We start from the raw sequence: 26,034 nt of genomic DNA, 5'->3' as shown, positions 1-26,034 counted from the left end.
GCTATGATTGGCCACAGGCATCCTGCCTGTGGCCAATCATGGCTCTCCTCGCTGCCGGCGCTGTGATTGGCCAAGCATGCGGGGTCACAGTGCATCCTTGGCCAATCATGAGCCAGCAATGCACTGCGATGGCGCAGTGCATTGTGGGCCGTGAGCGCCACACGAATTTGGCACGAATGGCCCATAACGTTCGGAATTCGCCGAACGGGCGAACAGCCGATGTTCTAGTCGAACATATGTTCGACTCGAACACGAAGCTCATCCCTAATAAGCATGCCTTTTCCCATTGTGACACAGTTTGTTTCAAATCTATTTCCGGTGTCACTTCCTCTTAAAAGATGGTTGGGTGACGTTACCTGAGATCCTCCATTCCCAGTTGATGGCAGTTTTGTGGAAGGGCATCCGTCAGGAGAATACATGTAATGTAATTTGAACTGGTTGGATGAATGATACTGCCGTCAGTGATATTGTTCATGCTTGAATTTCTTAACTTGGATGTAAGTGTAACTTTTATCTTTTTGTAGCGGCGGGCTCCTGAAGATCCCGCGCTATGTGTTTTTTCAAAGTTAAACTTTACCTAAACTGCAGTTTGGTCTGGGTTTATTCGTCTAAATTGGACTTCGGCATCAGTCTGACTGGACTGTGAAATGTTCAGCCTGGCCACAAGGGGAACGATCTCTTCTGGCAGGCGTGGAACTATGGTCTGGCCAGGTGCTTAAATTACTCTTTTTCAGAGCCAGGTCAGTGGGAGTGGCCCTCTTGCTGTTTCCTCTGGGAGAGGGTATTTAAGATGCGGATGTCACGTGGTTCGGGGTTCCGGTCCAGTATGAAGTGCTGATTACATGGTCCTGGTCCTCCTGACCAGCCCCCAGGCTATGGCCTGGGGTGCAGATCCACCCAATTTTAATGTCTCTGGACTGGCTAGCCCGAGCCAAGGAAACTAAAGGAGGATTCTGAGGTGGTTGGGTGCCGTCTCCGGTTTGGGAGAGACCCAGTGTACTTCGAGCATTCCAGGGGAGGACTCTTTAGAAGAACACCACGTACAGGTTGGTTTTCTTAACAAGAGCCTGAAAGGGCTGAAGTAACCGAGAGAATCCAGTCTTGTGGATATCACCAAACAGGCTGAAAGATCCAGGTATCCTACAAGTGTTCTAAAGCTTAGTTTCCCTACATGTTGTACAACAACGTCTGTGACAAAGACTTTGTTCCTGAGTAGGGATGAGCTTGGAGTTCGACTCGAACACCAGCTGTTTGCCCCGTTCGGCGAATACGAAATGTCATGGGCCATTCGCGCCAAATTCGTGTGGCGCTCACGACCCACAATGCACTGCGCCATCGCAGTGCATTCCTGGCTCATGATTGGCCAAGCATGCACTGTGACCCCGCATGCTTGGCCAATCACAGCGCCGGCAGCGAGGAGAGCCATAATTGGCCACCGGCAGGATGCCTGTTGAAGGCTAGCTTGGCTAAATTTCTAGCACTTCAACTGCTGCCTTTTCAGTTGGTAGACTCGGCCCCCTTCCGTGAGTTTGTGCAATATGCGGTTCCTCAGTGGCAGGTCCCCAAACACCACTATTTCTCACAAAAGGCGATTCCGGCTCTCTACCGGCATGTGGAAGGCCATGTCCATGCCTCGCTGGACAGGGCGGTCAGCGGTAAGGTGCATATTACTGCTGACTCCTGGTCCAGCAGGCATGGACAGGGATGTTACCTATCCTTCACGGCCCATTGGGTCACTCTTCTGGCAGCTGGGAAGGATGCAGGACAAGGTGCAGTAGTGTTGGAGGTTGTTCCACCACCACGCCTCCAAAATGCTTCTACTGGTTGTGACACACCTCTCTCCTCCACCCCTTCTCTTCTTCTTCCTCCATGGCCTCTTCCAGTGCTTTGTCCTCAAAACCAGTTATGCTCCATAGGTGTTCAAGGGGCTATGCAAGTACACAGGCAAAATGATGCCATGCTGTGCTTGCGCTGGTTTGTTTGGGGGACAGGAGCCACACTGGGGCAGATATTTTGTCAGCTCTGCAGGGGCCGCGAGGTGGTTGACGCCACGCCAGCTTAAGCCAGGAATGGTGGTTTGCGACAATGGCACCAACCTCCTCTCTGCCCTCCAACAGGGACAACTGACCCATGTGCCCTGTGTGGCTCATGTCCTTAACCTGGTGGTGCAGCGGTTCTTGGGAAGGTACCCGGGCTTACAGGATGTCCTGAGGCAGGCCAGGAAAGTCTGTGTGCATTTCCGATGATCATTTAATGCCAGTACTTGGCTGGCTGAGCTCCAAAAGGAGTTGAACCTACCCAAGAACCGCCTTATATGTGACATGCCCACCAGGTGGAACTCAACGTTGGCCATGCTGCAGCGGCTGCACACGCAGCAGAGGGCCATCAATGAGTACCTGTGCGACTACGGCACCAGGACAGGGTCAGGGGAGCTCTTTTTTTTTCACCACGCCAGTGGGGCATGATCAGGGATGCATGCACTGTCCTGTCACCATTTAAGGAGGCCACGAGGATGGTGAGCAGTGACAGTGCATGCATCAGTGACACTGTACCTCTTGTCCATCTGTTGGAGCACACGCTGCATGGAATAATGGACAGGGCCCTTGAGGCAGAACAGAGGTAGGAAGAGGAGGACTTCCTTGCCTCTCAAGGCCCTCTTTATCCAGACAGTGTTCCTGCTGTCCCACCCATCACACATGAAGAGGACAAGGAGGAGGAGGGGGAGGAGGAGGAGGCTTGTGTTAGCATGGAGGTGGAGCCTGGCACTCAGCATCAGCAGCAGCAGTCTTGTAGGGATGATTTACAGTCCCAAGAAACCCGTGGACTTGTACTTGGCTGGGAGGAGGTGGCTGCGGATCATGTTGTCCTTAGTGACCCAGTGGACTCCCGACTGAATGCCTCAGCTAACCTATGCTGCATGGCCTCCCTGATCCTGCAAAGCCTGCAGAAGGATCCTTGTATTCTTCGGATCAAGGAGAGGGACCATTACTGGCTGGCCACTCTCCTTGATCCACGGTACAAGGGTAAGGTTGCGGACCTTATCTTGCCATCACAGAGGGTGCAGAGGATGAGGCATCTCCGGGAGGCCTTGCAGAAATGTCTGTGCAACGCGTTCCCAGAGACTTTGAGGTTACAAATGCCTGGTTCTGGACAAGGTGTTGCTGAGGCTTCGGTCAGTCACAGAAGGAGCGGTGGAGAAGGTGGCCGTCTGACCGATGCATTCAGACAATTTTTTAGTATGCAACCTCAAGGTATGATCGTTTCCAGCAACCATCGCCAGTGTCTGATTTACATGGTGCAGGAATACCTGGGGGCAAGGTCAGACTTGGACACCTTTCCCACCGAAAATCCTCTGACTTATTGGGTCTTGAGGATGGATTACTGGCCAGAGCTTGCACAGTATGCAATTGAGCTACTGTCCTGTCCTGCATCCAGCGTTCTTTCGGAATGCACCTTCAGTGCTGCTGGTGGCTTTGTAACTGATCACAGGGTGCACCTATCCACTGACTCGGTTGATCGACTGACCTTCATAAAGATGAATCAGTCTAGGATCACCACCAGCTACCAAGCACCTGAAGCTGATGTAACCGAATATGTTTTTTTTTTAAATATCACATCCCTTCAAGACTGCCTATGCTGATGCTGAGTGACTGTCCTGTTATGTTGACTGACTATCCTCTTCCTCCTCGAAGATCCTGCTGATAGCTTGGAAGAACATTTTTGGTTCTGGGTGACGCCACCAGCCCAATTTTTCAGCCCCTGTTTAACAGGGGCATGTAATTACAATTTTTGATGCAATGCTTTGCAGCAGAGCTCATTCCTGCACTCCAACTAGAGTATCTGGGAGAGGTTGCAGTGTCGTGGCACCAGTACCAGTGCCTAAGGCCCAATTTTTAAGCCCCTTTTTAACAGGGGCATGTAATTACAATTATTGATATAATATTTTACAGCAGGGCCCATTCCTGCGCCCACCGAGAGTAACTGTGAGGACTTATAGCATTGTGGCACCAGCACCAGCACCACCACCACCACCACAATCACCAAAGGCCCAATTTTTCTACCACTGTTCACCAATGGCATGTAATTACAATTCTTGATATAATCGTTCACAGCAGGGCGCTCCAGCACCCACCAAGAGTCACTTTGAGGGCTTACAGTGTTGTGGCAACACCAACACCTTAGGCCCCCATTTCTGCAGAGCATATAGGGCAGGCCCCTAATTTCAAACATCCAACTTACAAACGTCTCCTACTTGTAAACGGAAGAGACAACAGGAAGTGAGATGAAAAAAGACGGACGGCAAATTATACAGGGGTGATAACCCTTCCCTATGTTTTCCAAAAAGCTTAAAAATAGATGTTTTGACTGGAGCTACACTTTAAAAATGTACCAGTTCAAAATGATAAACATATTCTACTTAACAGAACAAACCTACACAGTCCCTGTCTTGTTTGCACCGCCTGTATACTGCTGTTCTGAGTATATAGGGCCTGGGGGCCCCACGCCTTTCCTTTTTTTAATTTAGGTATGGGGTTCCCCTTAATATATGTACAAGACCCAAAGGGGCTGGTAATGGGCAGGGGGGGGGGCTACCCATGCCATTTTTTTCTCAATGATTTTCATCCGTATTGCCGGAACCAGACATGACATTAAAACCGCAAGCAGTTTTAAATGACTTTTTTTTCCGTTAAATGTCATTTTTTGCAGGGACTGTTCTAAACACAGGAAACACGTGCCACTTCACAGGCATACTCTAGATGCCCCCCAGGCACGATATTTAAAGCAATATTTTTTATTACTTTTTTTTCACTTTAATTGTCATTAAAATCAGTGCTCCCGAAAAAAAACTGCAGTTTTAAAAAAAAAATTGGCATTGACCCATGTCCCCTGGGGCAAGATCCGGGTCCCCAAACCATTTTTAGGACAATATCTTGCTTAATAGCCATTAAAATTATCACTTTTTATTTTGAACGTTCGAGTCCCATAGACTTCAATGGGGTTCTAAAGTTCGCAGGAATTTTTGGTCCGTTCGAAAGTTCTGGTGCAAACGGGGGGTGTTCAGCTCATCTCTATTCCTGAGTGAGCACCTTGTTGGCTGCTAGGCCTTGTGAGAGAGGAACTGTCCAACCTGGATGTTCATCCAGCTGCGAATGGCTATTCTCTGGATGCAGTCAAAGCAAGCAAGTTCTTTAACGTTTTTGACATAAGAGTACCTGAACCTCCTTTCCAACCCTCTGATCCCAAGTTGAAAGACTGTTCAATTGTCTGAGTTTGCTAATAAAATCCATTCAAGTGGATCTATTGTCAGTCTCAAGTTACTGGGCCATCTACCACGGAACATCCTCTAGACGTGCAACAAAGGAGAACGGAAGGTAACGGTAAGCCCAGAATTAACCTTCGGGGGTTAGTGCTACATTTTTAATAAATTGTCTGGCTGTTTTACACAATGAGGCTTCTCTCTTCTCTATATATGGTCCCTGAACATATGGAGTTTATCCCTACAAGTGTTTGGATTCAACTCAAGATACACTATCAATGACCTCCCGATTAGTATATCATCACAGCGCACAAACACACCCTCCCTCCAGCTGCCACTTAAAAAGTTAAATATATCTATCAGAAGGTGAAAAGAGAGCAAATCTATCACTTGAAATGCAAAAAAACAAAAAAACACCTAGTGGCGCTATACGAAATCCACACTGTTAGATAACAGTGTGCTATAATAACCAAAGATAACCAACGTGAAAATTATAAATAATGTGCATAAATATAATCAACAATACAATAAATCGTGATGAAGTAGCAATGAAATATAATCAAAAAAATATATAATCAAAAATATATAAATCACACAAAAGTGATGCTGTGGATATGTGACAAAAGGTGAATAAAAATGAACACAATGACAAATAGTGCTCTAATGAAGGTGTGCAGTTCCAAAGTGAATTCAATTAATCTTCAATCAAATACAATTAATGAGGAGCAATAACCGTGATGATGGCAATAGTTCAAAAAATGATTAATTCAAGTAAACATTCTGTAGTCAAGTGTCCATCAAATGCAAAACCTCCACCGCACCCTTGGTGTTCGTGCCCCCCTTGTTCAAAAAACTCACCAGCAGTATTGCCCAGCACTCTCGTGTCGGGCAAAAAACGCTTATAGTGTATACAGATGATGATTATTTCTCCAAGCCACTTCTTATGAAAACTTCGCAGGCAGAGGATAATCACTTATTATCTCAGAATTACCTCAAGGAGACAAAAGAAACTTCCCATAGTGCAATAATGTAAAGCTATTTTAATAAAACGTCAAATTTAAAATCACACTCACATGGATTCAATTAAAAACAGGCACTTCAAATAGACAATCCACTGGTCAATTCAAAGGTTCTTCCCTCATAGGCATTGGTGAGTATACTGGAAGCAAGCTAGGTAGTATCACATAGCACCGTCTCTACACAAGGTATCTGTGTGGTACCTGACAACAGACAGCTCAATTTGAAAACAGCGCCAAATGGTGATATCCAGTCCTTCAACCTGTATGTTCTCCTTCCTCCGCCTTCTATCAAGTCAATTACTGTGTGTGCTGGTCGCCATATAGCCACGCCCCCGACATGTTTCGTCCAATGGACTTCCTCATGGGTTTGGCTATCCAGCTGTAACAACCCCCCTTTTATTTAAACTCACGGGCGACCAGACCCTCCCAATCCAAGTAACCACTCCCCCTTACGTCCTCCAATTGGTTGATGAAATCTTGCAATGGGTGGATCATCATTAATACCTCCCCCAACCACTAACCATCTCTATGTATAACAGGCACTCCCAACACCCCCACATATTGCTCACATGCCGATCGGGAAAATACAATCACATATAATAAGGAAGGCACATTATCCTACCCTTCTAACTAATTTCCCGATCATTCCGTAGCACTGGATGTTTTTATTATCTCGGCGCGCATGCGCGGAACATCCGGGGACGCTCGTATACTACGTGAGCTGATTGGCCCAGTCTGGGCGTCGTTGTCATCACGCATAACACCGCCTGCCTCCCCGGACCGCCCACTACACCCGCGCCATCATGCTCCACCCAGGTGTCGCTCATGAGCTGCGCACGCGTCAATAGCTATACTTAGTTATAGCGTACTACTCAAAAACCTCCCCCTTACATCCACGTACTACTCACAGCCCTCCCCCTTCACCAGCGCCATCTTATTGCACCCAAGAATCACTGCTACATCACCTACGCAAACGCCAAACACTGAGCGATATCTTGGAGAGAATAGTGATAATCTTAGTCATCTGCGCTACACTCCTGTCAAGATAACCAATAAATTCAACAGGGAAAAATGCCACAAACGATCCTGTTTCATAGCGGAATCACATAATAGATGCCATAAATGTGCACATTACTATGCCACACACAACACACTAGCGAACCCCTCACCTCCAATAAGCAAGTCCTAAAAAATGTGTATATGTAGTAGAGTACGTATGTCCACAGACTCATAACATCTTAAATGGATCCACAATAGCTATGCCATACAGTAATAAATAAATAAATAAATGTACTAAAAACCAAAGACAAAAAAAAAAAAAAAATCGGTCAGAGGAGGAGAACATACAGAGAATTTGCAAAGTATGTATATTTAACCCCACTACTTAAAATCAGGATGCTCAATGTCACCCTTATTTTTGAACACCGAGCTTGCACGACCAATGCCCAAGAGTTCACATAATAATAAGAGCAATATAAAAAAAAAATGTATATAATGTATATGTATAGGTATACCATCTCATCAAATATACACTCTTTACAAAGATGTACATAAAAAAAATGTGCATAAAAAAATCAATAAAAATGTTAGCTACCATTAATACTCATCTACTCAAAACAATCTACTCATTTCAATATGAGATACATTTCCCCACGGTAAGGATCATATCCTCCTAGTTCAAAAACAGTAAAAAACATTTAATAGGACAACCACAGGAAAGCGAGGCGGCCAACCCCCCAACAAAAATAATTTCTTGTCAGGAATTATTGATGAAACTATTGACATCCAACTCGATATTCATACCCACTGGTGCCAAACTCCTCATCAAAAAAATCCACCTCGTTTCCCTTTGTGACAGATCCCTGATTCGGTTTGAACCCCTCCAAGAATGGTGGACATGGTCAATACCGCAAAACTGCAACAGGGATGGATCCTGCTGGTGGTGCTCTTTAAAGTGCATAGACACACTATGGTACTTGTACTCCTTTCGTATATTCGCAAGGTGCTCCGAAATGCGGACCTTCAATTGCCTTTTAGTGCGTCCCACATAATAGAGTTTACATGGGCACCACAGTAGATATACTACATAAGTCGTGTTACAGGTCATGAACTCCTCTATTTGGAAGGATTCCCCAGCCCCGTTGGTCACTGTAGTAATGCCCCTATTGATCTCTAAAACCGTCCTGCAACATATGCATTTCCTGCATGAAAAGAATCCTTTTAGATCTCCAGAGATGGTGATTTTCAACGGTGGATCTAAAACCTTCTTGACGATCCTATCACCAATATTAGGAGCTCTTCTGTAGATGAACCTGGGAGCAGTTGGTAAAACCGCACCCAGATATCTATCTTTCCCCAAAATATGCCAATGCTTAGCAAAAATGGATTCTATGTCCCTATATTGGTGATGAAAACCCGACAAGAATTTAAATTGATGTTGTGTTCGATCATTGCTTTTTAGCCGGTCTTGCAGACATACATCCCTAGGTATATTCCCCACTTCCTCTATCACTTTCTCAAGGTGAGTGCAATTATACCCCTTCTGCAAAAATCTCTCCTTCAATATACCTGATTGGGACACAAAGTCCATATCTGTGGTGCAATTGCGGCGGACTCGCAAAAACTGGCCTTTCGGAACATTCCTTATCCACGAGGGGTGGTGTCCACTCCTCGTGGACAAAAAACTATTCCGATCCGTAGCCTTAAAATAAACTATCGTACTTAAGTGATCACCATCTCTAGTTATAGTAAGATCCAAAAAGTTGACGGAAATGGGACTGATATTGAAGTCCAATCTTATATCCTTTAGATTGGAGTTCAATTGTTCTGCAAATTTCTGGATAGTGGGCTCAGTACCCAACCAGATGATCAAGATATCATCAGTAAATCTCCGGTAAAAGATCAACTGATGTGGTCTATTTGAGAAGACAGCCCTATCTTCCCACTCTGCCATGAAAAGGTTGGCCAGGCTTGGGGCATACTTGGCACCCATTGCCACGCCAACCTTCTGCGAGTAGAAATCTCCCCCATACCAAAAGTAGTTGTGGGACATGCAAAAATCCAAAGCATGGCCCACAAACACCTTTTGAGCATGGGGGATATCAGTTTTTTTGGCAACAGCGGATGTGGCTAGTCTTTACACCATCATCCAACATCAGGATGCACTCCTGGCCCTCAATTGGGCTTTAAGCAGGAGGGATGATATCCCCCATGCTCAAAAGGTGTTTGTGGGCCATGCTTTGGATTTTTGCATGTCCCACAACTACTTTTGGTATGGGGGAGATTTCTACTCGCAGAAGGTTGGCGTGGCAATGGGTGCCAAGTATGCCCCAAGCCTGGCCAACCTTTTCATGGCAGAGTGGGAAGATAGGGCTGTCTTCTCAAATAGACCACATCAGTTGATCTTTTACCGGAGATTTATTGATGATATCTTGATCATCTGGTTGGGTACTGAGCCCACTATCCAGAAATTTGCAGAACAATTGAACTCCAATCTAAAGGATATAAGATTGGACTTCAATATCAGTCCCATTTCCGTCAACTTTTTGGATCTTACTATAACTAGAGATGGTGATCACTTAAGTACGATAGTTTATTTTAAGGCTACGGATCGGAATAGTTTTTTGTCCACGAGGAGTGGACACCACCCCTCGTGGATAAGGAATGTTCCGAAAGGCCAGTTTTTGCGAGTCCGCCGCAATTGCACCACAGATATGGACTTTGTGTCCCAATCAGGTATATTGAAGGAGAGATTTTTGCAGAAGGGGTATAATTGCACTCACCTTGAGAAAGTGATAGAGGAAGTGGGGAATATACCTAGGGATGTATGTCTGCAAGACCGGCTAAAAAGCAATGATCGAACACAACATCAATTTAAATTCTTGTCGGGTTTTCATCACCAATATAGGGACATAGAATCCATTTTTGCTAAGCATTGGCATATTTTGGGGAAAGATAGATATCTGGGTGCGGTTTTACCAACTGCTCCCAGGTTCATCTACAGAAGAGCTCCTAATATTGGTGATAGGATCGTCAAGAAGGTTTTAGATCCACCGTTGAAAATCACCATCTCTGGAGATCTAAAAGGATTCTTTTCATGCAGGAAATGCATATGTTGCAGGACGGTTTTAGAGATCAATAGGGGCATTACTACAGTGACCAACGGGGCTGGGGAATCCTTCCAAATAGAGGAGTTCATGACCTGTAACACGACTTATGTAGTATATCTACTGTGGTGCCCATGTAAACTCTATTATGTGGGATGCACTAAAAGGCAATTGAAGGTCCGCATTTCGGAGCACCTTGCGAATATACGAAAGGGGTACAAGTACCATAGTGTGTCTATGCACTTTAAAGAGCACCACCAGCAGGATCCATCCCTGTTGCAGTTTTGCGGTATTGACCATGTCCACCATTCTTGGAGGGGTTCAAACCGAATCAGGGATCTGTCACAAAGGGAAACGAGGTGGATTTTTTTGATGAGGAGTTTGGCACCAGTGGGTATGAATATCGAGCTGGATGTCAATAGTTTCATCAATAATTCCTGACAAGAAATTATTTTTGTTGGGGGGTTGGCCGCCTCGCTTTCCTGTGGTTGTCCTATTAAATGTTTTTTACTGTTTTTGAACTAGGAGGATATGATCCTTACCGTGGGGAAATGTATCTCATATTGAAATGAGTAGATTGTTTTGAGTAGATGAGTATTAATGGTAGCTAACATTTTTATTGATTTTTTTATGCACATTTTTTTTATGTACATCTTTGTAAAGAGTGTATATTTGATGATATGGTATACCTATACATATACATTATATACATTTTTTTTTTATATTGCTCTTATTATTATGTGAACTCTTGGGCATTGGTCGTGCAAGCTCGGTGTTCAAAAATAAGGGTGACATTGAGCATCCTGATTTTAAGTAGTGGGGTTAAATATACATACTTTGCAAATTCTCTGTATGTTCTCCTCCTCTGACCGATTTTTTATTTTTTTTTGTCTTTGGTTTTTAGTACATTTATTTATTTATTTATTACTGTATGGCATAGCTATTGTGGATCCATTTAAGATGTTATGAGTCTGTGGACATACGTACTCTACTACATATACACATTTTTTAGGACTTGCTTATTGGAGGTGAGGGGTTCGCTAGTGTGTTGTGTGTGGCATAGTAATGTGCACATTTATGGCATCTATTATGTGATTCCGCTATGAAACAGGATCGTTTGTGGCATTTTTCCCTGTTGAATTTATTGGTTATCTTGACAGGAGTGTAGCGCAGATGACTAAGATTATCACTATTCTCTCCAAGATATCGCTCAGTGTTTGGCGTTTGCGTAGGTGATGTAGCAGTGATTCTTGGGTGCAATAAGATGGCGCTGGTGAAGGGGGAGGGCTGTGAGTAGTACGTGGATGTAAGGGGGAGGTTTTTGAGTAGTACGCTATAACTAAGTATAGCTATTGACGCGTGCGCAGCTCATGAGCGACACCTGGGTGGAGCATGATGGCGCGGGTGTAGTGGGCGGTCCGGGGAGGCAGGCGGTGTTATGCGTGATGACAACGACGCCCAGACTGGGCCAATCAGCTCACGTAGTATACGAGCGTCCCCGGATGTTCCGCGCATGCGCGCCGAGATAATAAAAACATCCAGTGCTACGGAATGATCGGGAAATTAGTTAGAAGGGTAGGATAATGTGCCTTCCTTATTATATGTGATTGTATTTTCCCGATCGGCATGTGAGCAATATGTGGGGGTGTTGGGAGTGCCTGTTATACATAGAGATGGTTAGTGGTTGGGGGAGGTATTAATGATGATCCACCCATTGCAAGATTTCATCAACCAATTGGAGGACGTAAGGGGGAGTGGTTACTTGGATTGGGAGGGTCTGGTCGCCCGTGAGTTTAAATAAAAGGGGGGTTGTTACAGCTGGATAGCCAAACCCATGAGGAAGTCCATTGGACGAAACATGTCGGGGGCGTGGCTATATGGCGACCAGCACACACAGTAATTGACTTGATAGAAGGCGGAGGAAGGAGAACATACAGGTTGAAGGACTGGATATCACCATTTGGCGCTGTTTTCAAATTGAGCTGTCTGTTGTCAGGTACCACACAGATACCTTGTGTAGAGACGGTGCTATGTGATACTACCTAGCTTGCTTCCAGTATACTCACCAATGCCTATGAGGGAAGAACCTTTGAATTGACCAGTGGATTGTCTATTTGAAGTGCCTGTTTTTAATTGAATCCATGTGAGTGTGATTTTAAATTTGACGTTTTATTAAAATAGCTTTACATTATTGCACTATGGGAAGTTTCTTTTGTCTCCTTGAGGTAATTCTGAGATAATAAGTGATTATCCTCTGCCTGCGAAGTTTTCATAAGAAGTGGCTTGGAGAAATAATCATCATCTGTATACACTATAAGCGTTTTTTGCCCGACACGAGAGTGCTGGGCAATACTGCTGGTGAGTTTTTTGAACAAGGGGGGCACGAACACCAAGGGTGCGGTGGAGGTTTTGCATTTGATGGACACTTGACTACAGAATGTTTACTTGAATTAATCATTTTTTGAACTATTGCCATCATCACGGTTATTGCTCCTCATTAATTGTATTTGATTGAAGATTAATTGAATTCACTTTGGAACTGCACACCTTCATTAGAGCACTATTTGTCATTGTGTTCATTTTTATTCACCTTTTGTCACATATCCACAGCATCACTTTTGTGTGATTTATATATTTTTGATTATATATTTTTTTGATTATATTTCATTGCTACTTCATCACGATTTATTGTATTGTTGATTATATTTATGCACATTATTTATAATTTTCACGTTGGTTATCTTTGGTTATTATAGCACACTGTTATCTAACAGTGTGGATTTCGTATAGCGCCACTAGGTGTTTTTTTGTTTTTTTGCATTTCAAGTGATAGATTTGCTCTCTTTTCACCTTCTGATAGAAGTGTTTGGATACATGGCATGTGAAACATCCACACCTGTGACAACCATACCTGTGATCATTTCCTCACAAGCTGTCTTGATCTCTATAATAGAGATCCATCTTGTCTGGTAAGAGGCCATTTCTCTCAGTTAACTGAGTATTTTTACTTTGGAGCATGGGTGATCACAGCAGTGGAATATCTGATATTTACGCACCTTTAGTAATATATTAAATTTTCCAACGCATGTGGACTTGATATATGGGCATTTTCTCTACTCTTTATTGATTTGAAGTAGATTACTTTATGCACATAAACATTTACTTACAAGTGAAGTCACTATTTGCCACTATATTTAATTCATATTTAACTAATTTGGTTAATCCCATTTACTTCACCAGGTATTGTAGTACTAGATTTTTAAAAGAACCGCACACCATTTATATTTTTGTTATAGTGCAGTGATGGCGAACCTTGGCACCCCAGATGTTTTGGAATTACATTTCCCATGATGCTTATTTACACTGCAGAGTGCATGAGCATCATGGGAAATGTAGTTCCAAAACATCTGGGGTGCCAAGGTTCACTATCACTGTTATAGTGTCTTAACCAGTCCCCGACCAGCGCACACCGATGTACGTTGGCAGAATGGCACGGGCAGGCATATTGGCGTGCAGGTACATCCAATCTTTAATGCCGCCCTGCCAGCGGCGCACTCGCTTGCTGGTTGGGACCCCCGTGAGCCCGGTCGCGGGCCCCGTGGACTCGTTCGCCACGGGCATATCCGTGATTGTCTCACGGGGCGGCTGAACGGAGAGATGCCGTTGTAAACAGCATCTCCCCATTCTACCTAGCAACAAGTGACGCTGATCTCTGCTCCATGTGATTGGAGCAGAGATCAGTGTTCACTAAATGAAAGCCCAGCCCCCAACAGTTAGTAACACACCCCTAGGAACACTTAACCCCTACACTGCCACCCACTGGTTAACCCCTTCACTGCCAGTGTCATTTACATAGGAATCACTGCATTTGTATAGCAGTGATTACTGTAGAAATGACAATGGTCCCAAAAATGTGTCAAAAATGTCCGATGTGTCTGCCATAATGTCGCAGTCACAATAAAAAATGCTGATCGCCGTCATTACTGGTAAAAAAAAAATTATTAATAAAATTGCCATAAAACTATCCCCTATTTTGTAATCAATAATCGCTTATTGCGGGGTGTTTTTACCAAAAATATGTAGAAGAATACGTATCAGCCTAAACTGAGGAAAAAAATTTTTTTTTATATATTTTTGGAGGATATTTATTATAACAAAAAGTAAAAAATAATGCGTTTTTTTCAAAATTGTCTCTCTATTTTTGTTTATAGCGCAAAAAATAAAAACCGCAGGGGTGATCAAATACCACCAAAAGAAATCTCTTTTTGTGGGAAAAAAAGGACATTAAATTTGTTTGGTAGCCACGTCGCATGACCGTGCAATTGTCAGTTAAACCGACGCAGTGCCGAATCGCAAAAAGTGGTCTGGTCTTTGGCCAGCAAAATGATCCGGGGAGGAAGTGGTTAAAGCGGAGCTCCAGACTCCTTAAGAAAGAATTAAAAGTCAGCAACTACAAATACTGTAGCTGCTGACTTTTAATATTAGGACACTTACCTGTCCAGAAATCCAGCAGTGCCCTCACTCGAGCCGATTTTTCAATTTGCTCTCGGGTGCTGCTGGTGTTTCTTGGCTAAGGGAAAATGGCAGTGAAGCATTGTGACTACAAAGCCGGTTTCCTATGGCGCATGCGTGAAGGACGTTGCACTTGGTGCATGGCCTGGTGGGGGGCAAAGGAGGAGGGGGCCAAGCTTCCAGCTGAGTTCACCATGGCAAACGCACCCGGAAGTGGGAGTGGGTACCTGTCAAAACCAGGTACCCATTCCCGCCCCCCCCCAAAAGGTGCCAAATGTGACAGTGGAGGGGGAAAGGAGACAGACAAGCAGAACTTCCCTTTTGGGTGTTTGGGGTTGATTTACTGGCAAATCAACTGTGCACTTTAGCAAGTGCAGTTGCTCCAGAGCTAAGAGTAAATGAATGGGGGCACTGCTGACTTCCATCATCCAATCATGTGCAAGCGAAAAATGCTTTTTTTTATTATCTTTGCATGTGCTTGGGTGTTCTTTACAGAGTGAAGCTTTTACTCATTCTGGAGCAACTGCACTTGCAGAGTGCAACTGCTGTTGAAAAATTGCACAGTCTCTTTGCCTTTAATCCACCCCATAGAGTCTTTACTGTGCAGCCACACGTTACCCTGAATGAGCCTGATACATTGTTGTGAGGAGTTCATGTTTGTGTTGCTTTCATAATCTGTTTTGTATTATTCTGCAGTGTATACATGTAGTTTAACATTCTGACCCTGTTTTGCATTATGGTGCCACATGTTTCCCTGAATGAGCCAGAGACATTGTTGTGAAGAGTCCCTGTTTGTGCAGCTTTCATAATCTGTTTTGTATTATTCTGCAGTGTATACATGTAGTTTAACATTCTGACCCTGTTTTGCATTACCGATTCTAACGTTGCACTTTTTTAGTAAACTGCAAGTTACCTTTACTCCCTGGGCTGATAACCCATGTTGCTACAGCTACACATAGGTCAAATATCAAATTTCTGTTTCATAAAAGCAAGCATAGTCAATACCAAGGTGACTATCAGTGTTAATTTCATCTACTAAAATGACTAAAACATTTCATTCGACTAAATTAATATTATTTTAGTCTACTAAAATACGACTAAAACAACTGAGATGGCTAAAACACAACTAAAACTAAAATGTAATTTTAGTCAAAAGACTAAAATGGGACTAAAACTAAAATGCCATTTTAGCCAAAAGACTAATGCCGTATACACACGATCGGAATTTTGGCCATCAAAAGACTGATGAGAGCTTTTCATCGGAAAATGCGACAGTGTGTAGGCTCCATCGGAATTTAGCTGTCCGAATTTTCGCCAGCAAAAATTTCCTAGCATGTTCTCAATTTTCCTGATGGAAAAACTTTCTATCTGACATTCCGATCGTGTGTATGCAATTCTGATGCGCAAAAACTCACGCATGCTCAGATTGAACTACAAGATGGAAGCTATTGGCTACTAGGTATTGAACTTCCTTTTTCTAGTCCCATTGTACTTGTTGTACATCACAGCGTTCTTGCCGGTCGGAAATTTAGTGTGACCGTGTGTAGGCAAGACAGTTTGAGCAGAATTCGCTCGGGAAAACCATCAGAGCTTATTCCGACGAGAATTCCGATCATGTGTACGCTGCATTAGACTAAAACTAAACTGAAATTTGACTTCAAAATCAACATTGGTCTGTAGTGCATGTTCATACCTCAATGCCATGATAAATAACATATTAGATTTTTCACTCCAGCAGTATATAATGCGTTTGGAAATTGTAGAGAAGTGTTAACTAATGCATTGCAATTTAAATACACCTATTATGACTAAAATGAAGATGGAGATTTTAGTCGACTAAAATGTACAGGAGATTTAGTTGACTAAATTCGACTAAAACTAAACAGTTGCAGAAAACTAAAATGGGACTAAAAGTAAAATGCCATTTTAGTCCTAAGACTAAAACTAAATTGAAATTTGCTGCCAAAATGAACACAGGTGACTATGAAGCTTTTTTTTTTTTTTTTGCACTGTGATCTTGACTGGTAGAACATTAAGTGCAGGTGGCGGATCAGCAAGGACTGTACTCATCTAAAGGGATGCAGGGGATTCATTCTTTCATATAACACATTGGAAGGGGAGAAAAAACAGGAAAGTGTTAGAATTGCTCCTGAACATCGTGTGACGTTGTGTGTACAATCTGGAGTATTGTTGGTCCAAGAGTCTCAGTGCTCTGGCACTGCTTGTCCTATTTCATACAAAGCACTAGGACTTCTCATATATCAAGGGCGTTGTAACCGGCTCAGCTGAGAGCTTTGCGGTTCAGCCTAACGCTGTAGTTGTAAGCAGTGTTATGGAGCAGGAGAAATACTTGCCAGAGCTGATGGTTGAGAAAGATAGCCTGGATCCATCTTTTGTTCATGCAATGCGCCTTCTGGCTGAAGGTAAGAGGTCTACCTGTGGTGTCATCACTGCCTTGCATATCTGTGCTTAATGCAATGATACTGATAATGGTACAGATGAAAGACTTCTGCAAGAGACTAAGGAATTGTATAGAGGGATACATCATTTCTAGAGAGCTAGGTCACCAGTCTGATATAGAGAATGCAGGTAATTGAAGAGAACATGCAATCCGCATTATTAGAGACTGGCAAAGTTCTAAAAAATCCACTTGGTCATTGTTTCACAAATTGAAGCAACCCACATTTAATCCTGTTGTATCAAAAGCTCATCATCCATTCTTCTCTAGATAACCTACAAATATTTTCTTTTTTTAACTGTGTATTATCCTTTGTTTTTTACATTGTTTTTCTCTAAGAGCATGAAATATACTGTATATATTATTTTTGCCTTGTTTCTGATGTTTTCTTTTCAGGGACAGTTCAAGATTTGAAGCTTTGTTCTAAGGAATTATCTTTGCGGGATTTAAGTCTGACAAAGTACCCTTTAGGGGTTTGACTTGGATGCTGTATGGAATTGTTATTGTCTCCTCTTACTTTGCTGTAAATGATTAAGGGGCTTATAAGACACAGTTGCACAATGGTAATATTGGGGACTGTTTCAGAATAAAGGCACAGTTAGGCATGGTGTATTCATTGTGTGGCCAAGACCACAGGCACAAGCACGTCCCAGTTATTGCCTAGACATAGCATGTAAACATTCCTGTGGACCTGATAGCAGATCTCACTGCTGACACCTGTTTTTTGGGGTCCGGCATGTACACACTATTAGGTCCCCATGCAGGAAAAAAGGATGTACTCCTTTGATGTAAATGCAGCACCAAATCTTAATGGCTCATTCACACCAGAGTGCCTAGGCACACTTTCTTGCTTGCATCTCAAGCACATGGAGAGGTCTGTAATAGAATTATCAGTATTACAGGCCAGACCTATGTGCTTTGGTTATGTGCATCTTAAAAAAAAAAAAAAAAACTTAAAGGCTGCATAGGTAGGTATATACCCTTGGAGATTTGGCGACTAAGGAAACTCCATTGCAGATTACTTCCCTATTATGTTAATAACCCTTGTTCAACTTGTTGATTGGAGCGATTTAGTATTTGCAAAGTTAAAGGGTTTTAAGGAATGACCGAAGCTGCAGAAAGAAATGACTAATTATGTAGTATCCAGATAGTGTTTCAGTTTTTGTTCCAAATATTTTAGATAAGCACTTAAAAATAGTACATGTGGCAATGATTTTGTTCTTCTACTTCAGACACAAAAGTTTCATTACTTTAGAGTGTTGGTATGTTCTTATTTTTGTGCTTTGAGTATTATTTGGATCTGAAATCCTCTATGACACAACTCAAAGAGTTGATGCAACCGCAACTCAAATGATGACGCACCAAGTGAAATAACCCATTAATAATCAATAATGATCAGAATTCAAAATCCAAGGGTCAGTACTATAAATGAGGATTTCTGATTAATTGTGCTTCTGCTTATTAAATATCTGTTAGGCAATGTGCAAAGTAAAATGACTTTGTAAAGTGCATTTGTTCATAGCAAAAATCAAAGGCTTCTTTTGTTACATACTATATGTGGTTGCAGTACAATGGAATTTGATTGGTTGCCTTGTGTTACAGGCATACCCCACTTTTAAGTACACAATGGGGTTTATTTACTAAATATGGAAAGGGCAACATCAGGCTCACTTCTGCATAGAAACCAATGAGCTTCTAACCCCAGCTTGTTTAGTTAAGCTTTGGTAATAAAACCTGGAAGCTCATTGATTTCTGTGCAGAAGTGAGCCTGATTTTGTACGTTTAGTAAATAAACCCCATTGTGTACTTAAAAGTGGGGTATGCCTGTAATGTGTTTTACTTGGACCTGCTTTTTGAACATGTATATTCAACTTAACTTTTATGTAGCATATCCCACCAAAATTGTCTGTTCTTGCTAACTTATTTAATATATACTAATGTTCTATTTGAAAGTAATTTTGAAGGAAAAAGGAAAACACTCCCAACACATACATGATAGAATAAGTAAACTTCATATACATTGATAACATGATATATTTCTTTTGTATCTCATGCGTAAAAAGGGTTAAAAAGGTGTTGACTATCTGATTAGCCGCATCTGTCTGTGTTTGTATCAAGGTGGAAATTTGATCGTGTTTTTTATATTACCAGCAGGGGGAGCATGTGTTATCTGCAAACCATATACACGCACTTGTCAGTTTAGGGAGAGCGGATGATTCTATACACAAAACGTAAAGATGTAAACACTAGAAACATGAGGGGATCAGGTTTTATAATACACATAAAACAATTTTCCAGTTCAGTATGACTACATTCGTCTAAATATGTGGCTAGTAAACATTTATACATAGTTCATGTTATACCCTGTTTTACAGACAACAATAGTGCATTTGTTTTATTATGTTTCTTTTAAAATGATACTGCAATTTTTATTTAAACACGACTGTATATATACTGTTGAAAAATGCTGATTTATTGGCATATGCAGTTAGAAACTGGCAATCCTTGTGTGTCACAAGTTCCAAAAAATGGTATTATGCTACTGTTGTCTTTTGCAGCTGCTGACTGCAGTCCATACAATATTATTAAGATATCTTGATTTTCATAGATTATTCCAAGGGTGACAAATGAAAAGCATTGCTATGCATTTTTATCCCCCATTCACAACACAGAAACATACAGCCAAACATTAATAGTACAATATAGTTATAATTTACAATTTAATTATGTATTGAACAAGGTATTTAAAGGGAACGTGTCATGCAACAGGAGTTACTTATTCTGGGTTTCATGGCTTACAGTATTTCCCCCAGCAGCTTGGGTAAATCCCTACAGATAGAAAATGATATGAATAAGTAGCACTCAAAATTAACTAAAGTGCAAGGAAAATCACGTGACTCTGCAAATTGGTCTTAACAATACATAAAAGCATAAAAGAATTCAGTCCATAATCAAAAAAGTCCATAAAAAAAGTTAATACATCTTGAAAGTTCTCCCTGCATATGGGATGAAGTAAGGAGATCCGCCACCAATAGCACCCTCACACATAAGCCTCTTACTGGATTTACAGGACCATAAATTATAATGGTCATCCTGGCAAACCCAGCAAGACATCCAGGAGAGCAGCCGTCAATGGATGACAGATCGCATGAAGTGACTCTGAATAATTAAAAAATAAAAACTTCCATCGTGAAGCCCATCAAAGTATCAAAGCACTTTATTAAAACAATATTCACAATTACCTTACAAACAGAGAAAACCAGCATGTATATTGACAATGTATGATGCAGCAGGCTGTTGGCTCATGCGATAATGCTTGATGGTGGCTAGGTGTGCATGATGTCGTCACTTGTAGGCCACCACTGACGCGCTTCATCATCAAAAGCTGCCTACGGAGGTTGGGCCAATTTTCGAAGTCACACTTGCACTTTATTTTATATGTAGTTGGATTTTGATGCAACACATGATTTTCCTTGCACATTAGTTCATTTTGAGTGCTGCTTATATATATCATTTTCTATGTCATTGACTGGTGTCACAGTGGCTGCTAATATTTTTTCTCTCTTCTTTTTGAACTGAGCACATATTTTATAATTTTTGAAATCCCTATGGATATATCTTTGTGTCTGACTTACTGCCCTTTATACTGGCACCAGGCAGCTGATGTTAGAGTACAGATGAATATTGTGTGCTTATTAATAATATATATATATATATATTAACAAAGTAAACCCTTCCAAATTACCAGGTTTTCTGGAAACATGCTGATTATATATTCACTTTAAACAGGATGTAATTCAAGGCTGGCATTGAAAATCAGAGCTGTATTTGAATAGTTCAGTAATAGTTATGCTACAGGCAATCACACACTTTTCTTAACCATTTAATTTTTTTATTAAATTTTTCAAAATAACAGAAACAAAGGAAAGGGATCCGATCCAAAAGAGTTACTAGTTAGTTTCATAACAGTTAACAGTATATTTTGTGAAAATTCCCATCACACAAAGCAGCGCAAGTTTTATCCATGAATAACTTTATATTACCTGTTTGCCCCATTGGGAACAGGCAATTACACACTTTTTAATGGTACCACTGGTATGGTATCACAAGTATGACATTGCAAAGGGTATTTAAGTGGAGATACTTGTCTACTCCATTTAACTAGTGTAAAGTATTTTACTGCAAACACATTTGTCCACTATTTATTTTACACAGGCCAACAAAAATTTTGTAAGACATATAAGGGGTAGTTTATTATAGAAAGTGGAGGGTGTTCACTCTGCCACTGACATCAGACTGCATTAGTATCAGAAATGAATGTATATATATATATATATATATATATATATATATATATATATATATATATATATATATATATATATAGTACTTTTATAGTGCTGTCAACTTACACAGCACTTTTACATATACATTGTACATTTACATCAGTCCCCACCCTCAAGGAGGGTATAATATAATATATATAACTTTAGTATTTTACAATTTGTGCAATCCTATAAAATATTAAATGCCATAAAAGTGATATAAAAAGAGTACCCATCAAGTGAAAACAAGTGTTGTCTTCAGTCTCACAATAACTCCAGTGCTTCTGTGCTCCAAAAGTGCCAAAACAAAATCAAGTGCTCCAACACCTCCATACAAAGTTATTTATCGGAAACCTAGACTTCACTGTATAAGAGGTCTGACAGGTGAAACATGTCAGGCAGAGCTTAGGGGGGACATCATCACATCTGCTGGGATAAGTGTTGGTATTGTGATCTGTTGGAATCTTTCTGATCTTTGTGAGTACTGTCCTGAGTTGCTACACTATGCGGTTCCTCTTGTGCTTTCTCTGTGTGTGCCATTGAACCATATCGCAAGCTATCATTGACGTGTGAGATGAGGGAGAAATCCATCCATCAAGGATCTAAATGTTGTACACACGGTCGGACATTCCAATGGAAAATGTCCGATCGGACCGTGTTGTCGGATAATCCGACCACGTGTGGGCTACATCGGACTGTTTCCATCCGAATATCCAACCAACAAAGTTTTAGAGCTGGGCTATAAAATTTTCCGACAACATGATCCGATTGGACTTTGTCCGATCATTTGTAGAGAATTCCGATCGGACAAAGTGCCACGCATGCTCAGGTCAAATTCCTAGACCAAAGCTATTGGCTACTAGCCTGAACGTAGTTCCGTCATAACAAAATAACGTCATCACCGTGTGTATGCAACACCAGTTTCAGACAAAATCCGTCAGACAAAATCTGACGGATTTTGTTGTCAGAATGTCCAACCGTTTGTACAAGGGCTTAGACCTCCTATGTTGTGTCTAGGCTTCTGGTAAGTGGCTTTGTGTAGAGGTGTTGGAACACTTGGTTTTGTTTTGCCACTGTTGGAGCCCAGAAACACATGAGTTATTGTGACACTTAAGACAACACTTATTTTTCATTTGATGGGGCCTTTTTATGTCACACAAAATTATACATGTGCATGGTTATATTTACTTTGGATTAATGAATCATTCATTTTATTTATTAAAGAAACAGTGCAACACTTTTTTTTTATAGATACAGTAAATTTTTACTAAATGTAGTAAAAAATGAGAACCATCTGCAGAGGAATTTTTTTTCAAAAATCTGGATTTTGCCTTGATTGGATGGTGAACATTCACTTTGTCAACTGAATAATATGTGGTATTCTAGTAAATCAAACCCTTAATGTAATTATTATTATTTTTTTTGCACTACTGAGGCATTTAGGTCATTACATAACTTTACATAACTAAGGCATTTAGGTCATTACATAACTTTACATAACTGAGGCATTTAGGTCGTTACATAATTTTACATAACTGAGGCATTTAGGTCGTTACATAACAGGCGTTTAGGTTGTTACATAACTTTACATAACTGAGGCATTTAGGTGTGTTTTTTGTAATTATTTAATTATTACGTTTAGGGCTATTACAATTAATACAAAATACAGGTTTTACATTCTTCACTCCCCAGCTTGCTAGAGACAGTCAGTCCAGAAGTCAGCAGCTATTTCCTATTATAAAGTTTAAATATTCTGTGATTACAGTTTAATGGAAGTGCGGTGTAATAAATGTTTATTTTATACATGTAATTAAAACATTAAATTAAAGATAAGATTATAGACCTGAAACCATGAAAAAAAATCAAATTGACCAAAAAACATTCTAGTTTTCATTTAAAGCACACTTATAATAGTGCTTAGTAAATAAAATCTAAGTACTGATAAAATAAAGTAACTTTATTTTGCTACTTTATGAATTAGATTACTCCTACTAGTGACTCCTTAGCACTCAGTGCCACTTGCCAACATTTTGCTTTAAGTGCCAATTTTTTTTCTGTACAGGATGCTGGCTAGCATAAGCTTAGGATACTTTTGCAAAGTAATACTAAACAGAGAAGGGTTAATTGCCAAAATTCATTCACCAAAATCAAATATACCATTGCACTGAATTTTTTTTTCTTCAACCTGTTTCCGACCAGCCGCCAAAGTTTTACTGTGGCAGAATGGCATGGGTGGGCGAAACAATGTTACCTTACCCCCCCCCATAGGCGGCCGCGACGATCTGATTAATTTCAGAATTGATCAGTCTCCAGGCCCAGGCCTGGACCTGCTCATCGGTTCTGATGAATTAAATGCTTCCCCCTTCCTGTAAGTGTAAACACAGGCAGAGGAAGTAATGTCATCTCCCTCTCTGGTATTCTTTTCCATTCCAGAGAGAAGAGAGAGGACATCCAAACGTGAGTTTCACCAACACTACACTGACACAGTACACGTAGGCACACATTTCACCCCCGATTGCCCCCCCGTTAACCAATAGCGCTAACAACCATGCACGCACCATGACCTCCCTTAATAGTATAGTGTCTGAACAGATCGATATCTTTGATCTGATCAGAACTATATTAGCATCCCCATTAGTTTAGGGTTCCCGAAAAAGCAGCATTAGTGTGATCGGTCCAGATACCTGCTAGCACGTGCCTTTAACCCCTTCACCCAGCCCAGCCTCCCCAAGTGCAGTATCAATCGATCACTGTCACTTACAAAACACTAAACACATAACTGCAGCATTCGCAGAGTCAGGCCTGATCCCTGCGAATGCTAACAGTTTTTTTTGGTAGTGTTTAAGAAGTCGCTGACAGTCAGGTGCTCTTTTTTCCTGTGAGTCTCACTAGTTTTACCAGTAAATTTAGAGGCCAAAATGTCCAATTGAACATACACTAGTGAAGAGGCCTACATGTTTCTGAGCATGACAGATGAGAGTGAAGAGGAACTCACCCATCGGTGAGATTCAGGCTCAGAATACAAACCTGTAGACAGTAGCGGCACCCTGACAGATAGCGCCGACGACAGAGTAGTGGTCCCTGTCAAGGTCAGGCGTACCCGACTCCATTCTTCTGCTGTTGTTAAGGTGCAAAAACCGCAGAGCTCTTGTATGGAGCAGAGAGCCAGTGCTAGTGCTGCTCATCCTTCTGGTAAACTGGCAAGCACCAGCTGCCTAGTACATCCTGGTCGTACATCCAGCACTGCAGTAACTGCAGTAACTGCAGTAACACTTGGGGACGAGCAGATCTTGTGGTTCATGCATTTCAATGACAATGACCCTGAATACAATCGGCTCTACAACATTCAGTCCCTCGTAAACCACTTCAACCAACAGTTTGCAGCTTTGTTTACTCCTAATCAAGTTGTCTTTGTTGATGAGTCCCTGATTACATTTTCTGGCCGTTTGTCTATCAAACGTTATCTTTCCAGCAAGCGTGACAGATATGGGGTCAAGATGTATAAGCTCTGTGACAGGGCAACAGGCTATACATATAGTTTTATGATTTATGAGGGAAGAGATAGTTACGTAGATCCAGAGAACTACCTAGGCTACATAGGGAATGCTGGTAAGATTGTGTGGGACTTGGTGTCACCTTTATTCGGAAAGGGGTACCACTTGTATGTGGACAATTATTATTATTGCCATATGCAATATATTAATATTATTGCCACTTTTTAGTCACTTGTTTGATCATGGTATTGATGCATGTGACACCGTGCAATCTAATTTCTAGGGCTTACCCCAGTGGCTCGTAGATTGCCGTCTTAGGCTGGGGGAGAGAGCCTGCTTGAGTGGTAATAATTTTCTTGCTGTGAAGTGGAGGGATAACAAGAATGTTTTCGTTCTGTCCTCCCTTCACACAGACACAGCTGTCCAAATTCAAATGGTGACTGATGTTGTCCATGAATACAACCTTAACATGGACCTCAAAGACCAGTTGTTGGCGCCGTACCTAATTGTCTGTTATACCAGACGCTGGTAGAAAAAAGTGTCTGTATATTTATTCCAATCGACTCTGCTGAATGATTATGTGCTATACAAAGCTTCAGGACAAACTGGATCCTTCCCTAAATTCCAGGAAGAGATCATCACAGCCCTTCTGTTTCCAGACGGTGCTGTGGCCCAACTTCCCAATCCAAATGCAGTGAGCCGGCTGCATGAGAGGCATTTTCTGTATGTCCTCCCTGGTACCCCTACCCAAAGAAATCCCCAAAGAAGATGTTGTGTCTGCAGAAAGCCCAGATATAGGCATGACACCCGCTTTTATTGTCCCTACTGTCCTGACCAACCTGGTCTTTGCATTGGTGAATGCT

At 41.6% G+C, this 26,034-nt stretch overlaps 1 protein-coding gene across 6 annotated transcripts in view; it reads left to right on the top strand.

Annotated features, from left to right (window-relative positions):
• Positions 1-16,999: 16,999 nt before the first annotated feature.
• KHDRBS2 (KH RNA binding domain containing, signal transduction associated 2) overlaps positions 17,000-26,034 on the top strand; it is a 525,703-nt gene continuing 516,668 nt past the window's right edge. For 4 of the 6 annotated variants that reach the window (XR_013276828.1, XR_013276827.1, XR_013276826.1 and 1 more), the window contains exon 1: positions 17,000-17,317. Coding sequence is in view for 1 of the 6 variants with exons in the window: in XM_077487861.1 (XP_077343987.1) it covers positions 17,227-17,317 (91 nt within the window). In the remaining 5 variants the exon portion in view is untranslated. The remainder of the gene's footprint in view (positions 17,318-26,034) is intronic. The other 2 variants (XR_013276829.1, XM_077487861.1) reach the window with 1 other exon arrangement.

The sequence above is a fragment of the Lithobates pipiens genome, unplaced genomic scaffold (assembly GCF_037356315.1).
Source record: "Lithobates pipiens isolate NorthernLeopardFrog02 unplaced genomic scaffold, aLitPip1_a1.2 Scaffold_18, whole genome shotgun sequence".
NCBI classification, from domain to species: Eukaryota; Metazoa; Chordata; class Amphibia; order Anura; family Ranidae; genus Lithobates; species Lithobates pipiens.
Note: the sequence above shows the minus strand (reverse complement) of the source record. Positions and strands in the feature narration are given on the sequence as shown.